General features: G+C 42.3%; 1 protein-coding gene across 9 annotated transcripts in view; it reads right to left on the reverse strand.

The window, feature by feature from the left end:
* SMARCA2 (SWI/SNF related, matrix associated, actin dependent regulator of chromatin, subfamily a, member 2) overlaps positions 1-17615 on the reverse strand; it is a 180861-nt gene that overhangs the window by 112799 nt on the left and 50447 nt on the right. For all 9 annotated transcript variants that reach the window (XM_055578207.1, XM_055578211.1, XM_055578206.1 and 6 more), the window contains exons 10-14: positions 10018-10071; positions 6805-6935; positions 6522-6579; positions 4137-4237; positions 2304-2451 (exon numbers count right to left, since the gene is read on the reverse strand). In XM_055578207.1, the coding sequence (XP_055434182.1) occupies positions 2304-2451; positions 4137-4237; positions 6522-6579; positions 6805-6935; positions 10018-10071 (492 nt within the window). The remainder of the gene's footprint in view (positions 1-2303; positions 2452-4136; positions 4238-6521; positions 6580-6804; positions 6936-10017; positions 10072-17615) is intronic.

Raw genomic sequence — 17615 nt, forward strand, 5'->3', positions numbered from 1 at the left:
GTGGACATGGGTAGTCAGAGTCCAGGAATAAGAAACTTTATGAAGCGAAAAAAAACCAGAGGAGGAGAGAGTGAGGCATGTTCAGGAAATCTTACAGCAGCCAGCAGAGGAGGAAGGCCATAAAATTGCTATAGGGAAAGAGGAGATAGGTTTGAAAAGACAGTGATGAAGAATACTTAAAAAGTTCTCAGATGGCAGAAGGAAATCAATGTGGCTTTAAAAGTTATTTATGAATAATCTAAAGAATGCACTTTCCATACACAGACATACAGGAGGTCATCAGAACCAACTCCAAGTTCCTATCTACATCAGGTAAGCCAAATCAGATGACAACAACTTTGAACTTCATGTAAGTAGCATGGTCTTTGGAGAGAACATGACCTCACTGCAGCCAGAGTACTACTTCTCAAATTGTGCTCCAGGGACTCTTGAGGGTCTCCAGACTCTTCTGAGGAGATCACAAGATCAAAATTATTTTCTTATTAACACTAAGGCATCATCTGCCTTTTCTATTGCATTGACATTTGCATTGATGACGCAAAAGCAGTAGTGGGTATAAACTGCTGGCGCTTTAACACAAATCAAGGCAGTACTGAGGCGGCAGCAGCTGTATTCTTCACCTCCACACAAGGGCAGCCAACACAGTGCTGCGTTCTAAGAGTTCAGTGGAGCCTGGACTCAAGTTCCAAAAGTTTGAGAGCTATTGGCCTAAGGTGTATATTGGGTTGGTCAAAGACCTTGTTTAAGTTTTCCATAATATCCATAAGATGTTATGGAAAAACCTGAATGAAGTTTTGACCACCTCAGTACCTCCCAAAGTGTATTCCAAAGGACCCTAATTTTATAGGATATGAATAGGAATATGATATACGAAAAGAAAGTTTGGTGGCCAGAGAAATTTGGGCAATACGAAGCTAAACTCATTTCACTGTAGGATGCTGATACGGATGCGTGACACATTTATTTTTGCAGTCATGAGTTGCTGATGCACAGCATGGGCTACCAAGAGGGGTCACTGCCAGGGTGCTCAGATGTCTGACTGGCTCTCAAAGTCCTGGGTGACACCTCTGATCAATTATAAGGGCCTCTGTTCATTCTCATACATCTCCAACTTTGGAATAGTAAATTATACAGTAATCCAAGTTACAGCGGATAGTATTTCCCATATTTATTAATATTTAACCACAGAACCCATTTTTCCCATTCTTTTTGGGGTCTATCTCACAGGACAAATGTTGCAAGTAACACACTTTGGAAAATACTATGAAGTGGAAGGAAGTAAAAGACAGGTGCTGACCTCATTACAGACAGGTCAAAAGAAACATCCGTTATGTTTACAGCCTGCTGCTACTGCTGCTGCTAAGTCGCTTCTGTCCGACTCTGTGCGACCCCAGAGACGGCAGCCCACCAGGCTCCCCCGTCCCTGGGATTCTCCAGGCAAGAACACTGGAGTGGGGTGCCATTTCCTTCTCCAATGCAGGAAAGTGAAAAGTGAAAGGGAAGTTGCTCAGTCGTGTCCAACTCTTCCCGACCCCATGGACTGCAGCCCACCAGGCTTCTCCGTCCATGGGATTTTCCAGGCAAGAGTGCTGGAGTGGGGTGCCATTGCCTTCTCCGTGTTTACAGCCTAGTTTTCATCAAAGCATGGATGCTCACCCCTTTATTGTGTCTCAAAAAAAAAAAAAAAAAAGGCATGTAAATGTTGTAAACAGCAATTCTTAGGTGGCTGAATTCATAATGTTAAACTATAGCCACCACTGCAAGTTTTGAAGAAATATACTTCATTTACTTCAAAAAGGGACACAGATGTTCCCTGTACTCATATAAAGTGGCTGGGTTTTCCCTTCTAAAGAGATCCATGGGTAAAACAGTTGCAAAGGTTAAGTCAGGATTTCTGAAAACAATTCATCTCAAAACCATAAAAGGGAAAATGGGTAAATGCCTTAGTGAAGAAGGTAAAATGGAATGCTCTAAAACAAGAATTACAGGCACAGCAGAGAGAATTGCTATACTAGAAGCGATATGAGGACTTCCCTGGTGGTCCAGTGGTTAAGACTCCACAATTTCACTGCAGAGGGGCATGGGTTTGATCCCTGGTCTGGGGAATGAAGATCCCACATGCCACGAAGTATGGCCAAAAATGAAAAAAGAAAGAATGTAACCCCAGACGCCTGCCATCATCAACTCTCTTGAGCAATTAGCATGCACACAACATATCCAATCAAAACTAGGTAACAGATTGCAACTTGCCAAGAATACAGTTCCTTGTGTTACCAAGAATACACAGTTACCACATCAGTTACCTGATAATGCTTCAGGGTTCCATTAATGAGGAGGGCCGACTGCTTCTCCACCCTCTCAGAGATGGCGTGGGCCACGGTATAGTAGGACTGGGAGCCTCGGGCACTGTACTGCATGCTGTACTCGTCGTCCACATCCTGCTTAGCTGTCCTGGGGCAGAGAAAGTGGAGAGTCACGCACAGGGAAGTTGTGCATGAATGGAGAGCCAAAAACAGCTGCAGTAAGTAGAGCTTCATTTATCACCTCCTTCACGTGTGCACGCTCAGTCGTATCCAACTCTTTGGGACTCTATGGACTGCAGCCTACCAGGCTCCTCTGTCCATGGGATTCTCCAGGCAAGAATGCTGGAGTGAGTTGCCATGCCCTCCTCCAGGGGATCTTCCCCACATAGGGATAAAACCTGAGTCTCTTGCATCTCCTGCATTGGCAGGCAGATTCTTAACCACTAGCGCCACCTGGGAAGCCCCCACACCTACTTCATGCCCAGCAGGTAAAACATATTATCTGTAATCCTCGCAAAAAGCAAGCAAGGCAGATGTTACTATTACCTTCCCCACTTTACACCTGTGGAGAACTTCAGACTAAGTTCATGAATTCATGAATCTGCCCAGGTTGCATGAAGGACGCTGGCATCAGGATTTGCACACAGGCCTTCCTGACTTCAGATGACTGCTGTGAGCATGAACTGTACGCCTGCAAGTTCACACTTTGCCAGTGAAATGTCCTAGGTCCTTGAAAATCAAAGATAAATCCTACCCACAGAACACTGCCCCAAGCTTGGAAGACAGATTAGAGGGGGAAGAAGGTGGCATTAAAGACACAGGAAAGAGAAGAGGTAGCGTTCTGTTTTTGCACCAGGTTAACCCACTACTGTGTCACTCCACAGAGGGGGCGTGCGAGTGTGCGTGCTAAGTTGCTTCATTCCTGTTGGACTCCTTGCAACCTTATGGACTGTCCATGGGATTCTCCAGGCAAGAATACTGGAGTATGTTGCCACGCTCCCCGCCTCCAAGGGATCTTCCTGACCTAGGGATCGAACCTACATCTCCTGTGGTTCCTGCATTGCAGGCAGATTCTTTACCACTGAGCCACCAGGGAGGCCTCCTATGGAGGTGGGGTGGGGGTGGGCTCCTAAAACATTCAGTGAAGAAGGGGGCAGATGGATAAAGGAAAGATTACTGAAGTGGGCACAGAGCCCTGGAATAAAAGGAGAAAATATCAGAATGTCTATTTCTGTTTGTTTTTTTTTTTTTTAATCTCATCACTTTAAAATGTTCTCTTTTGCAGATTGTTTCACCACAATTTTTCTTTTAACACTAGAGCGATACAGGCAAAGAGCTGTGTAGCCCACCGGTGTGGAGGATGGGTAGGGTGAGGCAAAGAGCTGGGTGCTCAGGTGAGGGGAAGGACTCTGAGGTGTTTCAGAGACTGGGCTGGGGGAGTCGGGGGCTGGCCACCTGCAGCAGCAAGGACAGAGAAGGGAAGGGCACATCCCTTCTGGAGGGTTTCTGGAGGAGTGTTGATGCCATTACGGGAGGTGGGAAAGGCTGCCGGTTGGAGGGGCAAATTTCATCTAGGATGGAAGTGCGTATGATACGAGAAACCCAGGAGGGAGGGAGTCAGGAAGGAGAAGAGGACCAAAGAAGGGGCTGAGCGGTGGGACACGCTGGTGACCTCTGGGACACGCTGGTGACCTCTGATAGTGGCATTTCAAGGGGAGTCTGGGCATAAAGTCAGCTTCCATCTTTAAAGACAAAATTCTCTAAAAGAAAACTCATAGGGGATAACCCTCATGAAACGCATGTACAAGAGATGAAACTCTGAGCGATACATACTCGATGATCTGCTTGGCATCCTTCTCCGAAACCTCCTCGCTGTTTGGATCCAGAAGTATTTTCTCTTCAGTTTCCTGCCTGCTGGACTCTTCCTCCTCATCCTGGAAAAGGAACAAAGATTCTACTTTAAAATAAAGAGGGAATCCCTAGGATTGGCATTTTGTGGAAAGAAAGGGAATAGTATTCAACTTGACAAGTGAAGTGAACGCAACCGAGGGGGGACATAAATTTAACCCTAACCTACACTACGCAATTCCCACCGCTCCATCGCTGTTTAAACCACTGAATGAAAGAAGAGAAGGAGCCCTCTAGGGATCCTGGAACCCTTGCTCCCCAGGAGTAAATACGTAAAAACCATGCCAGAAAGATGGATCTGTATCAATATTTGGTCATCAGAGAGTCTTGCAGATCAGGGGTCCCTAACCCTCGGGTCACGGATGGGTACCAGTTCATGGCCTGTTAGGAACAGGGCTGCACAGCAGGAGGTGAGCAGCAGGCAATTGAGTGAAGCTTCATCTCTATTTACAGCTGCTCCCTATCGCCTGTATCCCCATGGTCTGTGGAAAAACTCTTCCACGAAACTGGTCCCTGGGTGCCAAAAAGGTTGGGGACTGCTGCTGTAGACATTTGCTCTTGATAACTGAGCCACCTTCTAAAACCCTTCTCTTCCAAAGCCAGCTGAAGAGATCTTAGTATTGTCTTTTTGATGATGCCAGTGGACCCTGGATGTTCTCACACGCCTTCACAGTGGAGGGACTGGAGCTTGTAGGCATGTGGCCTTCTGGGTGTGCGTTCTGGGGCCACTTCATATTTCTGGATATGTAGATAAACACTGTCAATAACATGGCAAAGGATTCATCACCTCCCCACCTACTTGGTTCTGCTGGCCTGTTGGAAAGCTTTACTAAATATCCATTATATCCACTACTACCCACTTGGTGTTGAAGGCTAAATCTTTTCAGATAACCTAGAAGAATCCCCTTTAAAAGTAGGCTTAAAGAGAATGATGCTTTTCCATCACTTTTGAATGAAACAATGAGGACTGACAATGATCGTAATGCTGAACGTTAAATCTATGATCACAGATCATTGAACTGTAAGGTGTAAAATGAGGAGTGGGTACAGCTCCTTCATGACCAGGTGAACACCAAGAGGGGACATGACTGGCCACAGATGAGGACCCAGTCTCTGGACCCCCAGGTCAGAGTTCACTCTGGTCCCAGTTGTCTGGAGCTGTGTGCAGTTATCACGCTTAGGAGGGCACCCTTGGGTTGAGCAGCCTTCTTTACCTCGTCTCTGTCCCTCCCTGGCTCTCAGACTCAATGAGAAGATTCTTCCAACAGATCATTTATGGACCCATTCATCCGAGTAAACAAGAGATATTTAAAAAATTGATTTTGTAAGTTTCAAATATCTCAGAGAAAGAGCGGCCTATAAAAAAAAAAATAGCATGCCTCCAAAAGTATTTGCTTGTTAATAGTACACTTTAAAAAATAATAATAACTTTTATTATCTTTCATCTTTAATCCATGGTAGATTAATTTAGGAAACACAGGTCCACAAAACAGAAGAAAATAACCACAGTCTTAAAATTCTGGTGAGCTGTCACTGGTAAGGCTGCCCTGCTCTGGCCATGGTGTTCTTTGAACCAAGATTCCTCTAAACTGGTAAACATCAGATTTATGACTACACACTAGCAATGCTCTAATAACGGAGATAAAAATCTTCATTTATTTCTTCTATTTGTAATTGTTAAGCAATTTAAAGTTGATCTAGAAATACCTTGATTATTCTTTCATTTCTATTAAAAGTATACCATTTTAGGTTCTAGATACAGTAAGTATTCCTTCCAAGAGACTGAGAAAGTTGGATACCAATTATATCCCAAGAATTAAAATAAGAATCCCATTAAAAAAAAAAAAAAAAAAACCAAGAGGATCAATAAACTCATTAAACCAAGTACATGTTGCCCTTTTTGTCCAAATTTCAATACTTACAGCTTCAAACAGGCCTAAGCACTAAAGGACTTCAGGCATTTTTAGGCTCTTAACCCTCAGTGTAAACCACTTAGAAGCATGGAATTGCTTTTCCCAAAGTAATCCATCTCCAATTTTCCTCCAGAGACCTTTCTACCACCTCCAATTTAATGCCAGCTTCTCTTTTCTTGGTTTCAAATAAATTGAGAATTCACCGAGTTTCCCCACTGGCCAGGAGGAGCCCCTGAGAAGTCACTGTGAAACTAGGCATGAACCAGCGAAGCTCTGGCAAACCCTCCAGGCCAGCTGTCACCCGCGGGCTAACAGTGGCGGACGAAGAGGCAGAAGGACCCAGGTATTTTCTGAGAACTTTCCAGCCAATGAACTCCAAACAGAGACACAAACATACCTCCTCCTCATAATCAGAATCACTCTCTTCACTGTCCGATCTAGGGGCAACTTCGTAACTATAAGAAAAAGAGCAGGGAGGAAGAGCAAGTTTAGCTTTTTAAATTATTATGTGTGTGTATATGTATACACAAATACATACGGCCCATTCTATGTACAAATGACAAATGCAAGTAATAACCTCAGTTCAGCAATGGTCAGGTTGTTTCAGTTCCCAGATTTTACAAGGACCACAAAAATCTAAAAAGCCAAAGAACACCAATAATTCTGCTTTCATGCCATACCCAGGATTCATTTCCAACCAGGCGTCCAGCTGACTTGCTTTGGGTGCTTCTGGGCCAAACAGGACCTTGCCAGTTTCTGTGTGAGTCACTTTGACGGGGAGGTCACTCATCTGGCTGCTCTCATCTATGGGCTAGACAGAAGAAAAGACATGGCACTGCTTAGTGTTATGATAGTCTCCCAACTCTGTGCTAGAGTTTGTGGCTATCCAGCATTTGAAACCCTTTCCTGTGATTAGAAATTTTGCCTCCTGGTGAGTCCCAGGTGGGATGTGGGAGGTCACTTTCCACTAAAGAAATGGAAAACATTGGCCTTCCTTGCAGCTAAGTGTTGGCACAAGACCTAAGCTCTGCAACTGGGCACATTCACCAAGGCTCTGAATCAGGACCTAGAAGAAAGCGAGGGCCAATGGGCACACCGGCACGAGAGCAGACAACAGTGGCACATTGCCAGTGCAGTGGTATTGGCCATGCCTACTCCCAAGGCCAGCTGTGTCTTCACTAACCAGATGTAGAGTACACCACAGTAACGCATAACTGAAATAACAGCGTAGTCCCAGTCAGATTATTGCCTTCAGGAGATCTGATGACCCATGCAATATCCTAGTGACATGTTGCCTTCTTACTTAAATCAAGCAGAGCTGATTCTTGCCATTTTCAACTAAGAACCCTTAAACCCCCACATATTAATTTGCTGTTGTTCAGTCACTAAGTCATGTCCGACTCTTAGGGACCCCATGGACTGTAGCACGCCAGGCTTCCCTGTCCTTCACTGTCTCCCAGAGTATGTTCAAACTCATGTCTATTATGTTGATGATGCCATCCAACCGTCTCATCCTCTTTTCCCCTCTCTCCTCATGCCCTCAGTCTATCCCAGCATCAGGGTTTCTTCCAGTGAGTAGCTCTTCGCATCAGGTGGCCAAAGTATTGGAGCTTCAGTTCAGCCTCGGTCCTTCCAATGAATATTCAGGATACTTCCCCCAGATAAAGACTACTACAAACTCATGGTTTCAGAGAGAATCATGGAAAAAAGAAAGAGGGATTGTCACTTGTGTCATCTCTTAATGGCCAGTGTGGCTTCTGCAGAAACAATGTCATTTCATCCAAAACCAAACCATCAGGTACCTAGCCCAACCATGGGGACCTGCAATAAAGCAAAAGGCTCTGCTCATTGGAAATCTGGCAAATCAATCAGGTTTGAGCTGAAATTCGTCACTGGACTCTCAATGAAAAGTAGTTTGCTCAGAAAATTAAGAGAATAAGTGAAATTGCAGAGGCTGTGTTTAACCTACTTCAGAGAACGAATTGTTTAAAAAGGTCTAAAACTGGAGTAATCCTATGCAAATGAATGCTATGATTACAGGGGGACTGTGCATCTAGGAGCAGGCCCCCAGGCGAGATGTCTGTTTGGAAATGCTTGATCTGTGAGGAATTCAAGTTATCCATTTCCTTAAAAGTGATAAAATTCACACACTTAGGCAATTCACTAATTCCGAAAAGTCGTTTCTAAATTGTTATTTGGAGTTAAAATGGAAAAACAGCGTGCTGTAGGTTATCTTCTATATCTAATAGGAAATGACCATGTTCCCCCTCCACCTCAAAACTGGTTCTCTCCCCCTTCTCCCTCAACACAGCACTGTCAGAAAAAGAAACAACATATTAGCAATTATCCACAAAAATAACCTGAAAAAATGAGAAGGCTTACTCCAGAGTTTCTGTCCTTTTATGCATGCTGAAGCAATGGCTGTGAACACTGTTACTTTGCATTTCAAGACAATGCTTCTTCCTCATTAATGTAGAAGATCATCTGTATGTTCATGTGATAAGTAGGACACCTACCGTAAGTAGCATTTCCTGCATTTCCTACTTACGTAGGAATTGCTACCATTTCCCTTGGAAGAATCGTATTCCATTGTCTTGACCTGTGGTACTACAGCTTCTTTTACTGTTTGTGTCATACCTCAGGGAAAACTGAGAATCGCTACAGCTGAAATTAGAACTTTGGCAGAAACACTGAGTGAACACAGCAGAGTGTAATCAGAACTTTATTTCAAAACAAACCAGGTAAGATGAAGACTGCCCACTACAGCAAACAGAACACATCATGTGCTATGATTTAAAAAAAAAAAAAAAAAAGTGTATGAGCTAATTTTCCCAGGGGATAATACAAGAGAGCTACCACACTAACACCTTAAAATCTTTCCCCATGTGCTTGTTAATTACAGACCCATGTGAGGCATGCTTTGGTAAGGCTGGGCTTTCAGAAATTAGAGCCGTTCCTAAGTGCCCTAATATACAATATTCTTCCCCTATAATAGCCCACTGAGTGTTTCTCACACATTAGACATTTATCCCAATCTTTTCTTTCCTTGTGATGAATTATAGTGGTTAAGTAACATTTATTGTTCAAGAGGTTTCTGCATAGAATAGTGGTTTCAACCTTTTACCTGCCATTGGGCCGTTCACATTCATAATATGACTCATGTGAAAGGTGATTCTGGAAAGGAGAGAGGCAACCCTCCACCCACCCCAATCTTCCAGGCAGATTTGTCAGAATCTGTGAGAGGAGAAGGTAGTTTGAAACAAATGCCCTTCCCATCCCACTCTGAGGGACACATGCTCATGTGAATCACTGGCACAGAACTCTGAGTTTTCAGAGAAAAAAAAAATCCAATAAATTAATCACTGTATTCTGGTGATGCAGGAGAATATCAGAAATAACAGAAATAAAATTTAGAAATATACTGATGAATCTACGAATAGAAGCTATAGGGTAAGCTTACAGAAAATTAAAAAAAAAAAAAAAAGGCTACCAAATACGTAAATTGTTTGGCTTATGGAGTTATGAAATTTCAAAGTAAATGAAAGAAACTGGGTCATATTTTATGCTTCTGCATCATTGACAGGGAAAATGTAATTATAGAATCACTTAAGATTTTTCCACATTCTGTATATTCATAAACACATGCTTATATGTGCACAGAAAATTTCTGGAATGGTATACAAGAAACTTAATATCAGTTGATTGGCAGTCTGAGATGGAAGATTACTGTTTAGTGTATTCCTTTTATGCTATTTTAATTGTCTACTATGCTAATGGACTACTCTTTTTACTTAAAAAATGAATAGTGGAGTGAAAAATACAATTAGTATACACAGAGAATAGCAGGGCTTCATTCAGCAGAGTACAGTAAAAATGGATGCAAAATCCCTTACTTCTCCATCTGGTCCCAGGGCAGACTCCCCTCCTTCTGCGTTCTCTTCAGCCTTCTGCAAAACAATGTCAAATGTTAGGTATGAACCCAGAAGGTGGGTACAGGAAGGACCTCGTGGCAACTCAGTGGCACATAACAGCATTTCATTACTACTTGTCACCATCCAACAGAGCTTAAGAATTAATGCCTTTTATGTGTGTTTCTCTTCACTCTCCGAGACAGAGTGTGAATTTTATTGGCAACTTGCAGGGAGTGACTGAAGCTAGATGTGACTCAGGGTTGGCCCATTAGAGAGGGGTGGACTGTGTCTTCTAGGATGCAAAGAGCTTAAGATGCGGCAGCATTAGGGCCGAGGTCACAGTCTGAAACGTGGTTGTATCTGGCACTAGGAAGACACATCCTGAATCAGTTCAACTTGCTCATTCCCTTAGCAAGTTTTCTAAAAAATGTCCCCTCAAGAATGAACTCTGAATCACTCTTGGGTTATAAAAATACGAAATCATTCAAAATCCTGTGTATTTTCTGAATGCTTTTCATTCTACCTAATTGGCTTTCATAATAGCATTTCCTCAGTGGGTATATGGGGAAATTTGATGCAGATTCTGTGGTCTCATGGAAAATTCTGTCATCCTCCATTTCTTAAATATTCCAGTATCTTAGCCCATTAACCTCTATGTGCCTCAAAGACCGCTTAAATGAAAAGCTAGGATTATGTCATATTTTGTACATACCTGATAGAGCCTCATCTGCAATAAACACAACATAGTCTGAAATTCATTACATTTATAACAACCTCTTTGACAAGTGAAATCTTTAACACCACCTTCATGGAATCCTTATTTTAAAGTTATTCTGTGTAGTGCGATGAGGAGAAAAAAAACCAACTTCAGTCATTTCCTTTATCAAGACATTTAAGAAAATGAGCTTTCCTCCCCTGGGCCCTTTAGTTAATTAAAAATATACATAATGATACAGAATCAATATTAACTCCACTTTGTTTACTTAAGCATTGATTGTGTAATACATTTTTTGCTTCCTGTGAAAATAACTCAATTGTCTCTTGACAAAACAGCTTTTACAGAAAATGTCTAGGGTTGAAAATCCAGTCTTTGTCTGTACCGAAGAAGGGCAGTTCCCATAAATGTCTGAAATTTCTGAAGTTCTTTGATAATTTTCTTATAAAACGTACACGTATACATGTATGCCAAAGCACAACGTGTAAAAAATGTAGCACTTCTACCAAATGAAATGCTCCCTTTGGTTATGATTTCCCAAGAATTTGATTTTCTATTTCTGCAACCCCAAAGTGAAAATATTTCCAAGCTCAAAAGGAATGACCATCATGGAAAAGCACTGGGCCCTATATCTGGGCTATGGATTCGGAGAACAATGGCAGAAAGTCCAGAAAAGGAACTGTCCCTGCTACCAGCTCCCCTGAAAAGTCCATTTTTGGATTTCTCAGGCACTATATTCAGGGGACTTTTTCAATTAATTGCAGAAAGTCAATTAATCCCACCATTCTCTCCATACAAATCAGAAATTAGCTACAAATTTGGCAAACAAAGAATATCAAATGAGACAATGAATAAGCCAATTTCCAGTATCTTGCTAGTGGAAATGGATCACCGTTTCAATGAATAGCACATTTAAAAAGTCTGAAGGACCATAAATAACAAAGTCAAAACTATTATGAAGAACACTCTTCTATGAATATGCTATCAACCAGATAGGGTGTTATCTAAAACTGCCTCATCAGCAGGACTTTCTATTACTTAAAATCCTCTAAACTAATTTTTAAATTTCCATCTAGTATCAAATCTGAGAGGCAATGTAATATTAGACTTAGGAATCTTGGTCCTGGGATTAGATGAACTGCGTTTGAATCCCAGCTTTGTCACTAAGTGCACGAATACTTAGCCATGTGATCTTGAGCAAATCTCTTGAATCTTGGTTCCCTCTTCTGGGAAAGTAGCAGTTCCCACCTCACTGGGCTGCTGCAGGACCTGATCACCATGTTAATACAGATAATCTAAGGTTACATGTAATATACATTGCGAGTGTCATTTTTCACAATGTAAAAGAATCAATGATAGTCTGAGGGTTATTTATGTCTATATAAGACACAGCACTGTCTGAAAATTGCTTCCTAACATTACAAAGTCAGGGATTTCTGTCTGTTTTGTTCACACATGTATTTCCATACCTTACAAGGGGTCCTGGCACTCAAAAGACACTAAATAAATATAGTGAATGAAGGAATGAATGAAAACAGCAAGAACAAAGCTTTCCACTTAGCATACACTCAATGAATTATCACCATTGTAATTAGGTGCCAATATGTTTGCAAATCATAAAAAAGCTAAGAATATACACACAGTTCCCTCACTGAACTGGCGCTCTATGATACTTCCCGTGTGTGCCCTGTATCTACACCCAGTTCGGCTGTGCTGTTATACAAGGTGGAAGCCAGATGGCAGTCTGCTCTATGGCAGGAGATGTCAAGTTCTCCCATCATGCTTTGAATTTCGTCAGTTTGGGGACAATCTGTGGTGGGTATACTTTCATAAATCCACATTCTCACATCAAACTAGTACTGAACCCTCTACTCCCCTCCCCTCCAAAAAAAAATTCTTTTCTTCTTTTGTTTATGGTCAACTCCAAACAGTCTGTGACTGTGCTACCACTGGAGCTAACCCTGGACAGACCCCGAGCCCCTGGTGAAACAACCCGACGCTCCTGTGGCAGCAGCTGCCTGAGGAAGCTCTGCATCAGTGAGTCTGCTCAGCTTACCTCCACTGATTAAAACAAAAACCAAATCCACTTCAGTTCAGCCACTAATCAGGCTAAAGGAACTTTGTACTGGCTTCTTCCGATCTGCAAAAAGTTGATAACTAACTACCCTCATGGGTAGAGGGTGGAATGTAATTACGGAGGCGGATGTGACACAATATGAAAGAATTGGGCTTCCCGATTTCCAAGGCCAATGTGAATTCACTCTCTTTAGGAATATTCGTGAACAAAGCTTTGTACTCAGGTACCCATCTTCGTAGGCTGTATAACACAATCAGTGACAAGGTAAGGAGAGAAAGGAAACCCCAAACGTGAAAACCCTGAGGAAGCTGAACCCAAGAAAATGGGCTTCAGGCTTCCCTGATGGTCCAGTGGCTAAGACTTGGTGTGCCCAATGCAGGGGGCATGGGTTTGATCCCTGGTCAGGGAACTAGATCCCACATGCCGCAACTAAGGATTCCACATGCCGCAACTAAGACCCCAGCCTGGCTAAACAAATGAATAAATATTCAAAGAAAAGAAAATGGGCTTCAATGGGTATTTTATGCAGATTACCACAACACACGCCACAAACAGCCTCACTTTGTAAAGAAACAGTTTTATATCAAATATCTTACAAACGATATTATACAATGAACATAGTTTATCCCCCAGCAGGTGTTGTTACAATATACCGAAATATCATTCAAATGTGCTGGCATCTTAAAGACTCATTCTGCTCTGAGGGAAACCTGAGATTGTCAGGAACCACTTGGTTATTTTTACTGTCACTTAAGAGGAACTGTGAGCATTAAGACAGGTGAACAGGTAATAAAAAATACCAAGAATATCAAGTTAACAAGTAATTGCACATGACTTAGGGAGTGCCTTGCAGGGAAAACCAGCTCCAACATTTTGACTCAAGTAACTGGTTAATCCAGTTAAGCAAGACTTTGATCCAAACTTCTGGTTTCACCCATTTTGACACTAAACTTATCAAATAAATCTAATAAATTGTGTCATTGCATTCACCTACCTTTACAATAGTCACTATACTCAAATGCCCAAAATTGCCTTAGAATATTTCTTTCACCTACAAAAATCTCCTTGTGGAGGAAAACTGCAATAAACTAATAGTCTCTGGGGAAAAGAGATAAAAGAACTGAGAAGGACTGGAGAATAAATTGAATATAAAATGTCTCAATAAGATTATAGCTTTTCATCTGATGCTGTTTTCATCATTATACCAAGAGGTTTTTTTTAATTATTTGATACCTAAAAGAAAAACACATTTTTCATCTCTATATTGATCAATACACTAGTGTCAGAAAGGTTCCCCCTCCAAAACATCACAGATCTGAGATTCACATATAACAGTGTATATAATACTGTTTGATGAGAGGGAAAGAAAGAGAACCAAAGGCCACAATGAAAAAGAGACTTGGCACAGTGCTCCCCCATGGATTCTCTGAGTATGTTCCCATTAGTATCATGAGTTTCCAAGAAATGTCACAATAAACACCAAGGATATAGTTGTGCTGGTGTACACCCCAGTGAAAGATTTGGGAAGAGGGAATTAAATACTTTAATTTTGGCCTGAAGTCAATAGCTGGGGAAGCTGAACCTCTGAAGTGACCAGACTTCTCAGCAGTAGATTCAGGGGCAGGGGGCTGGCATGGGGCTCCTGACCACAGCCCAAGGAAAAACATACCCTAAATCTACGTAAGAAATGCCTCATTATTACCAGGAACCATCGGAGAGCAGAGGCCAAATAATTAGAAAATTCTCTTTGTAGGAGCTGGGGAGGTAAGGGAAGCAGAGTCTGCCCAAAATAAGACATCCTCATTTCCCACTGCAGGCCTCAACAGCCAAGGGGACTGTCATCATCCCAAAAGACACCTGACTTAGTAATAGCTAACTGAGCTTCACCTAGAAAAAAATGGCCATTTATTTTCTCAACATCACAGAGAATATGCAATAAGTGGAAAAAGAAGATTTCCTTTTCAGAGAAACCTATAACCATATTTGGACACTCACTATCCTGCATTTATACCACAGAACTTCCTGATAAGATAACCAATATTTACTGAGCACTTACTATGTCCCTGGGAGCATTCAAAGTGCTTTAGATAATCTTGGGCTTCCCAGGTGCTCAGTAGTAGAGAATCCGCAAGTCAGTGCAAAAGACGCAGGAGACTCAGGTCTCATCCCTGGGTCGGGAAGATCCCTTGGAGTAAGAAATAGCAACCCACTCCAGTATTCTTGCCTGGATAATTCCTTGGACAGAGGAGCCTAGCGGGCTATGGAGTCGCAGAGTCAGACACAATTGAGTGCACATGCATGCATATAACCTATGCAATCCTTACAACAAATGCAGGTTGTAGGTCCTGTTCCTATCACCTTCTAACAGATTAAGAGACTGAAGAGCTGGGTTATAGATCTCTTAATGAAATATCCTACCAGGGAACAAGAACAATTAGTATTCTATGCTTTCTGATGCAGTTATGAATTTAAAAGACAGTGTATTAATGTGATTTAGATAGTGATCCAAGTCATAAGTGAGCATGTTCACTTCTATGTGTACACACCCCCATTTCAACCTTGGGTCCCTCCAGTAGATAGGCCAGAACTCTCACAGCAGAGGAAGTAGACCTCCAAGGGCACGGTAAGCACACACTAACACTGTTCATGCTGTCCCGCATGAGCCGGTGTCACATAATTAGTTATTTCAATACTTGAAAAACGATTCCTCCTCTAACGCTCGAGTAGATAACACAGAGTTTACTTCTTTTTCTTCCACTTCAAGAGCATTAATGGAAGACAGGTTGAGAGAGAGAAGTTTCAGAATGACTTATAAATGTAGACTTCATAGAAGTGGCTCTATTGATGAGAAGAGAAAAATTAAGCAAGGTCATTTGAGGTTACAGGAAACCCGCTTTATTATTCATTAATACCAAGTAACCAGGATCAACTCCCCAAGAAAGAAAGAGGCCTTCTCCGTTACACTGGGGTAATTCTTAAAAAATGACAAAAAGTAACAAAGTTGCCCCTTTCCAATAAATCACAAGGTCCATCATACTCATCTTTGATGGCAGAGGTCCTGGAGTGACCTAGATCTTATCCTTCAAGTGTTGCCACTAGCTCAGTGCTATTAGTTCACTGGGTAAAGAAGCTGTTTTCAAAACAAAGATTTGGGGATGCCTTACTTAATAAGGGGGAGAAAATAACCCCGTAGATAGGTGCAGCGTGATATTACTTCTACGGGAAATGCTGAAAGGGATAGCATAGAATTAAACGTCCCCAAGCAGCCTCCCTCCCCGACAGAGAAGCTGGAACAAACAACTCTCAATCATTCACTCTAATGGAGGGGAGAGGAACTCCAGATAATCCAAAGTGTCAAATAATCAGCTTTTGAAAGCATCCATTTTCTTTGCACTTGAATGAAGGTACATCTGAAATTGGGTGACTCACTTTGAACTAAGTCTTAAGACCCTGTGACACAGTTTTCAGGAAGGACTAGAAAGGATCCCAGTGTCTTGTTGTCCTTTATCCAGTGTTTCCCAACAAGATGGCCGGGAAGGAAATTGAGCTTGATCTCCTTGGTCCTGCTGAGGGCAGGGAGTGCTCAGATGCAAGGCATCCTGACAGCATGCCAGGCAAGAGGGGAAGGGCTGATAATTAAGTAACAATTCTGCATATTTCATCATGTGAGCTCATCAACGGGAGATGCCCAGAGAGAGACGCCAGGTAGACCGGAGTCACTTGGGGTACCTATGACTCATTTGCCAAGCAATCAGGTTGTAGTCTGGCTCCCTGCCTTCCTTCACAGCATTTGTTACAGTTTATACTTATATATTCAGGTGCATAGTTTGACTAATGTCTGCCTGTCTCCTTCTTTGGTTTAATTAGGAGGGCAGGAGAAATCTTCCTCACCTCTGTACTCTCTCCCTCAGAATCTAGCACGCTGCCTAGATCACAGTAAGAGTTCGGTTAATATTTGCTGAGCAACTACATGGGATAGAAAAAATAAGTGCTATTAGCAAATCTGAAAGCAAGAGTTTGGAAGTAGAGAGTCAACCTATAGATGATGCAGAGTTGCAAGCACCATGAAAAATACCAACAGGTTCCTGCTCTGTAAAGATTAACACAGAAACAAAAGCATAATCATTACTACTCAATTATGTATCTTTCTTTGCCTATGATGATATAGCAATTTAATACTGTGACTGTTTGCTATTTAGTCGCTAAGTCGTGTCCAACTCTTTTGCAACCCCATGGACTGTAGCCCACCAGGCTCCTCTGTCCATGGGATTTCCCAGGCAAGACTATTTGAGTGGGTTGCCATTTCCTTTTCCAGGGGATCTTCCCGACCCAGGAACTGAATCCACATCTTCTGCATTGGCAGGCAGATTCTTTACAACTGAGCCACCTGGAAGCCCTCAGTACTATGGCAACAATCCATTCATTAAAAGCCAGAAGCTCAAATTTGAGTCATTAGCTTTTGATCACAAACAAACATAGAATATGAACTGCAATGTTAAAAACACTAACGGTGACCTTTTTGTTACAGCCTCCACAGAATAAACTTCAGGATTAGGAAAAACTAAAACTGCTATTTCATGGGTCCACCTATGGAACACAGGCTTCCCAGGTAATGCTAGTGGTAAAGAACCTGTCTGCCAATTGCAGGAGACATAAGAGACACTGGTTCCATCCCTGGGTTGGGAAGATCCCCTGGAGGAGGGCAGGGCAACCCACTCCAGTATTTTTGCCTGGAGAATCCCATGGACAGAGGAGGCTGGTGGGCCCCAGTCCATAGGGTTTCAAGGA

The sequence above is a fragment of the Bubalus kerabau genome, chromosome 4 (genome assembly GCF_029407905.1).
Source record: "Bubalus kerabau isolate K-KA32 ecotype Philippines breed swamp buffalo chromosome 4, PCC_UOA_SB_1v2, whole genome shotgun sequence".
Lineage (NCBI taxonomy): Eukaryota > Metazoa > Chordata > Mammalia > Artiodactyla > Bovidae > Bubalus > Bubalus kerabau.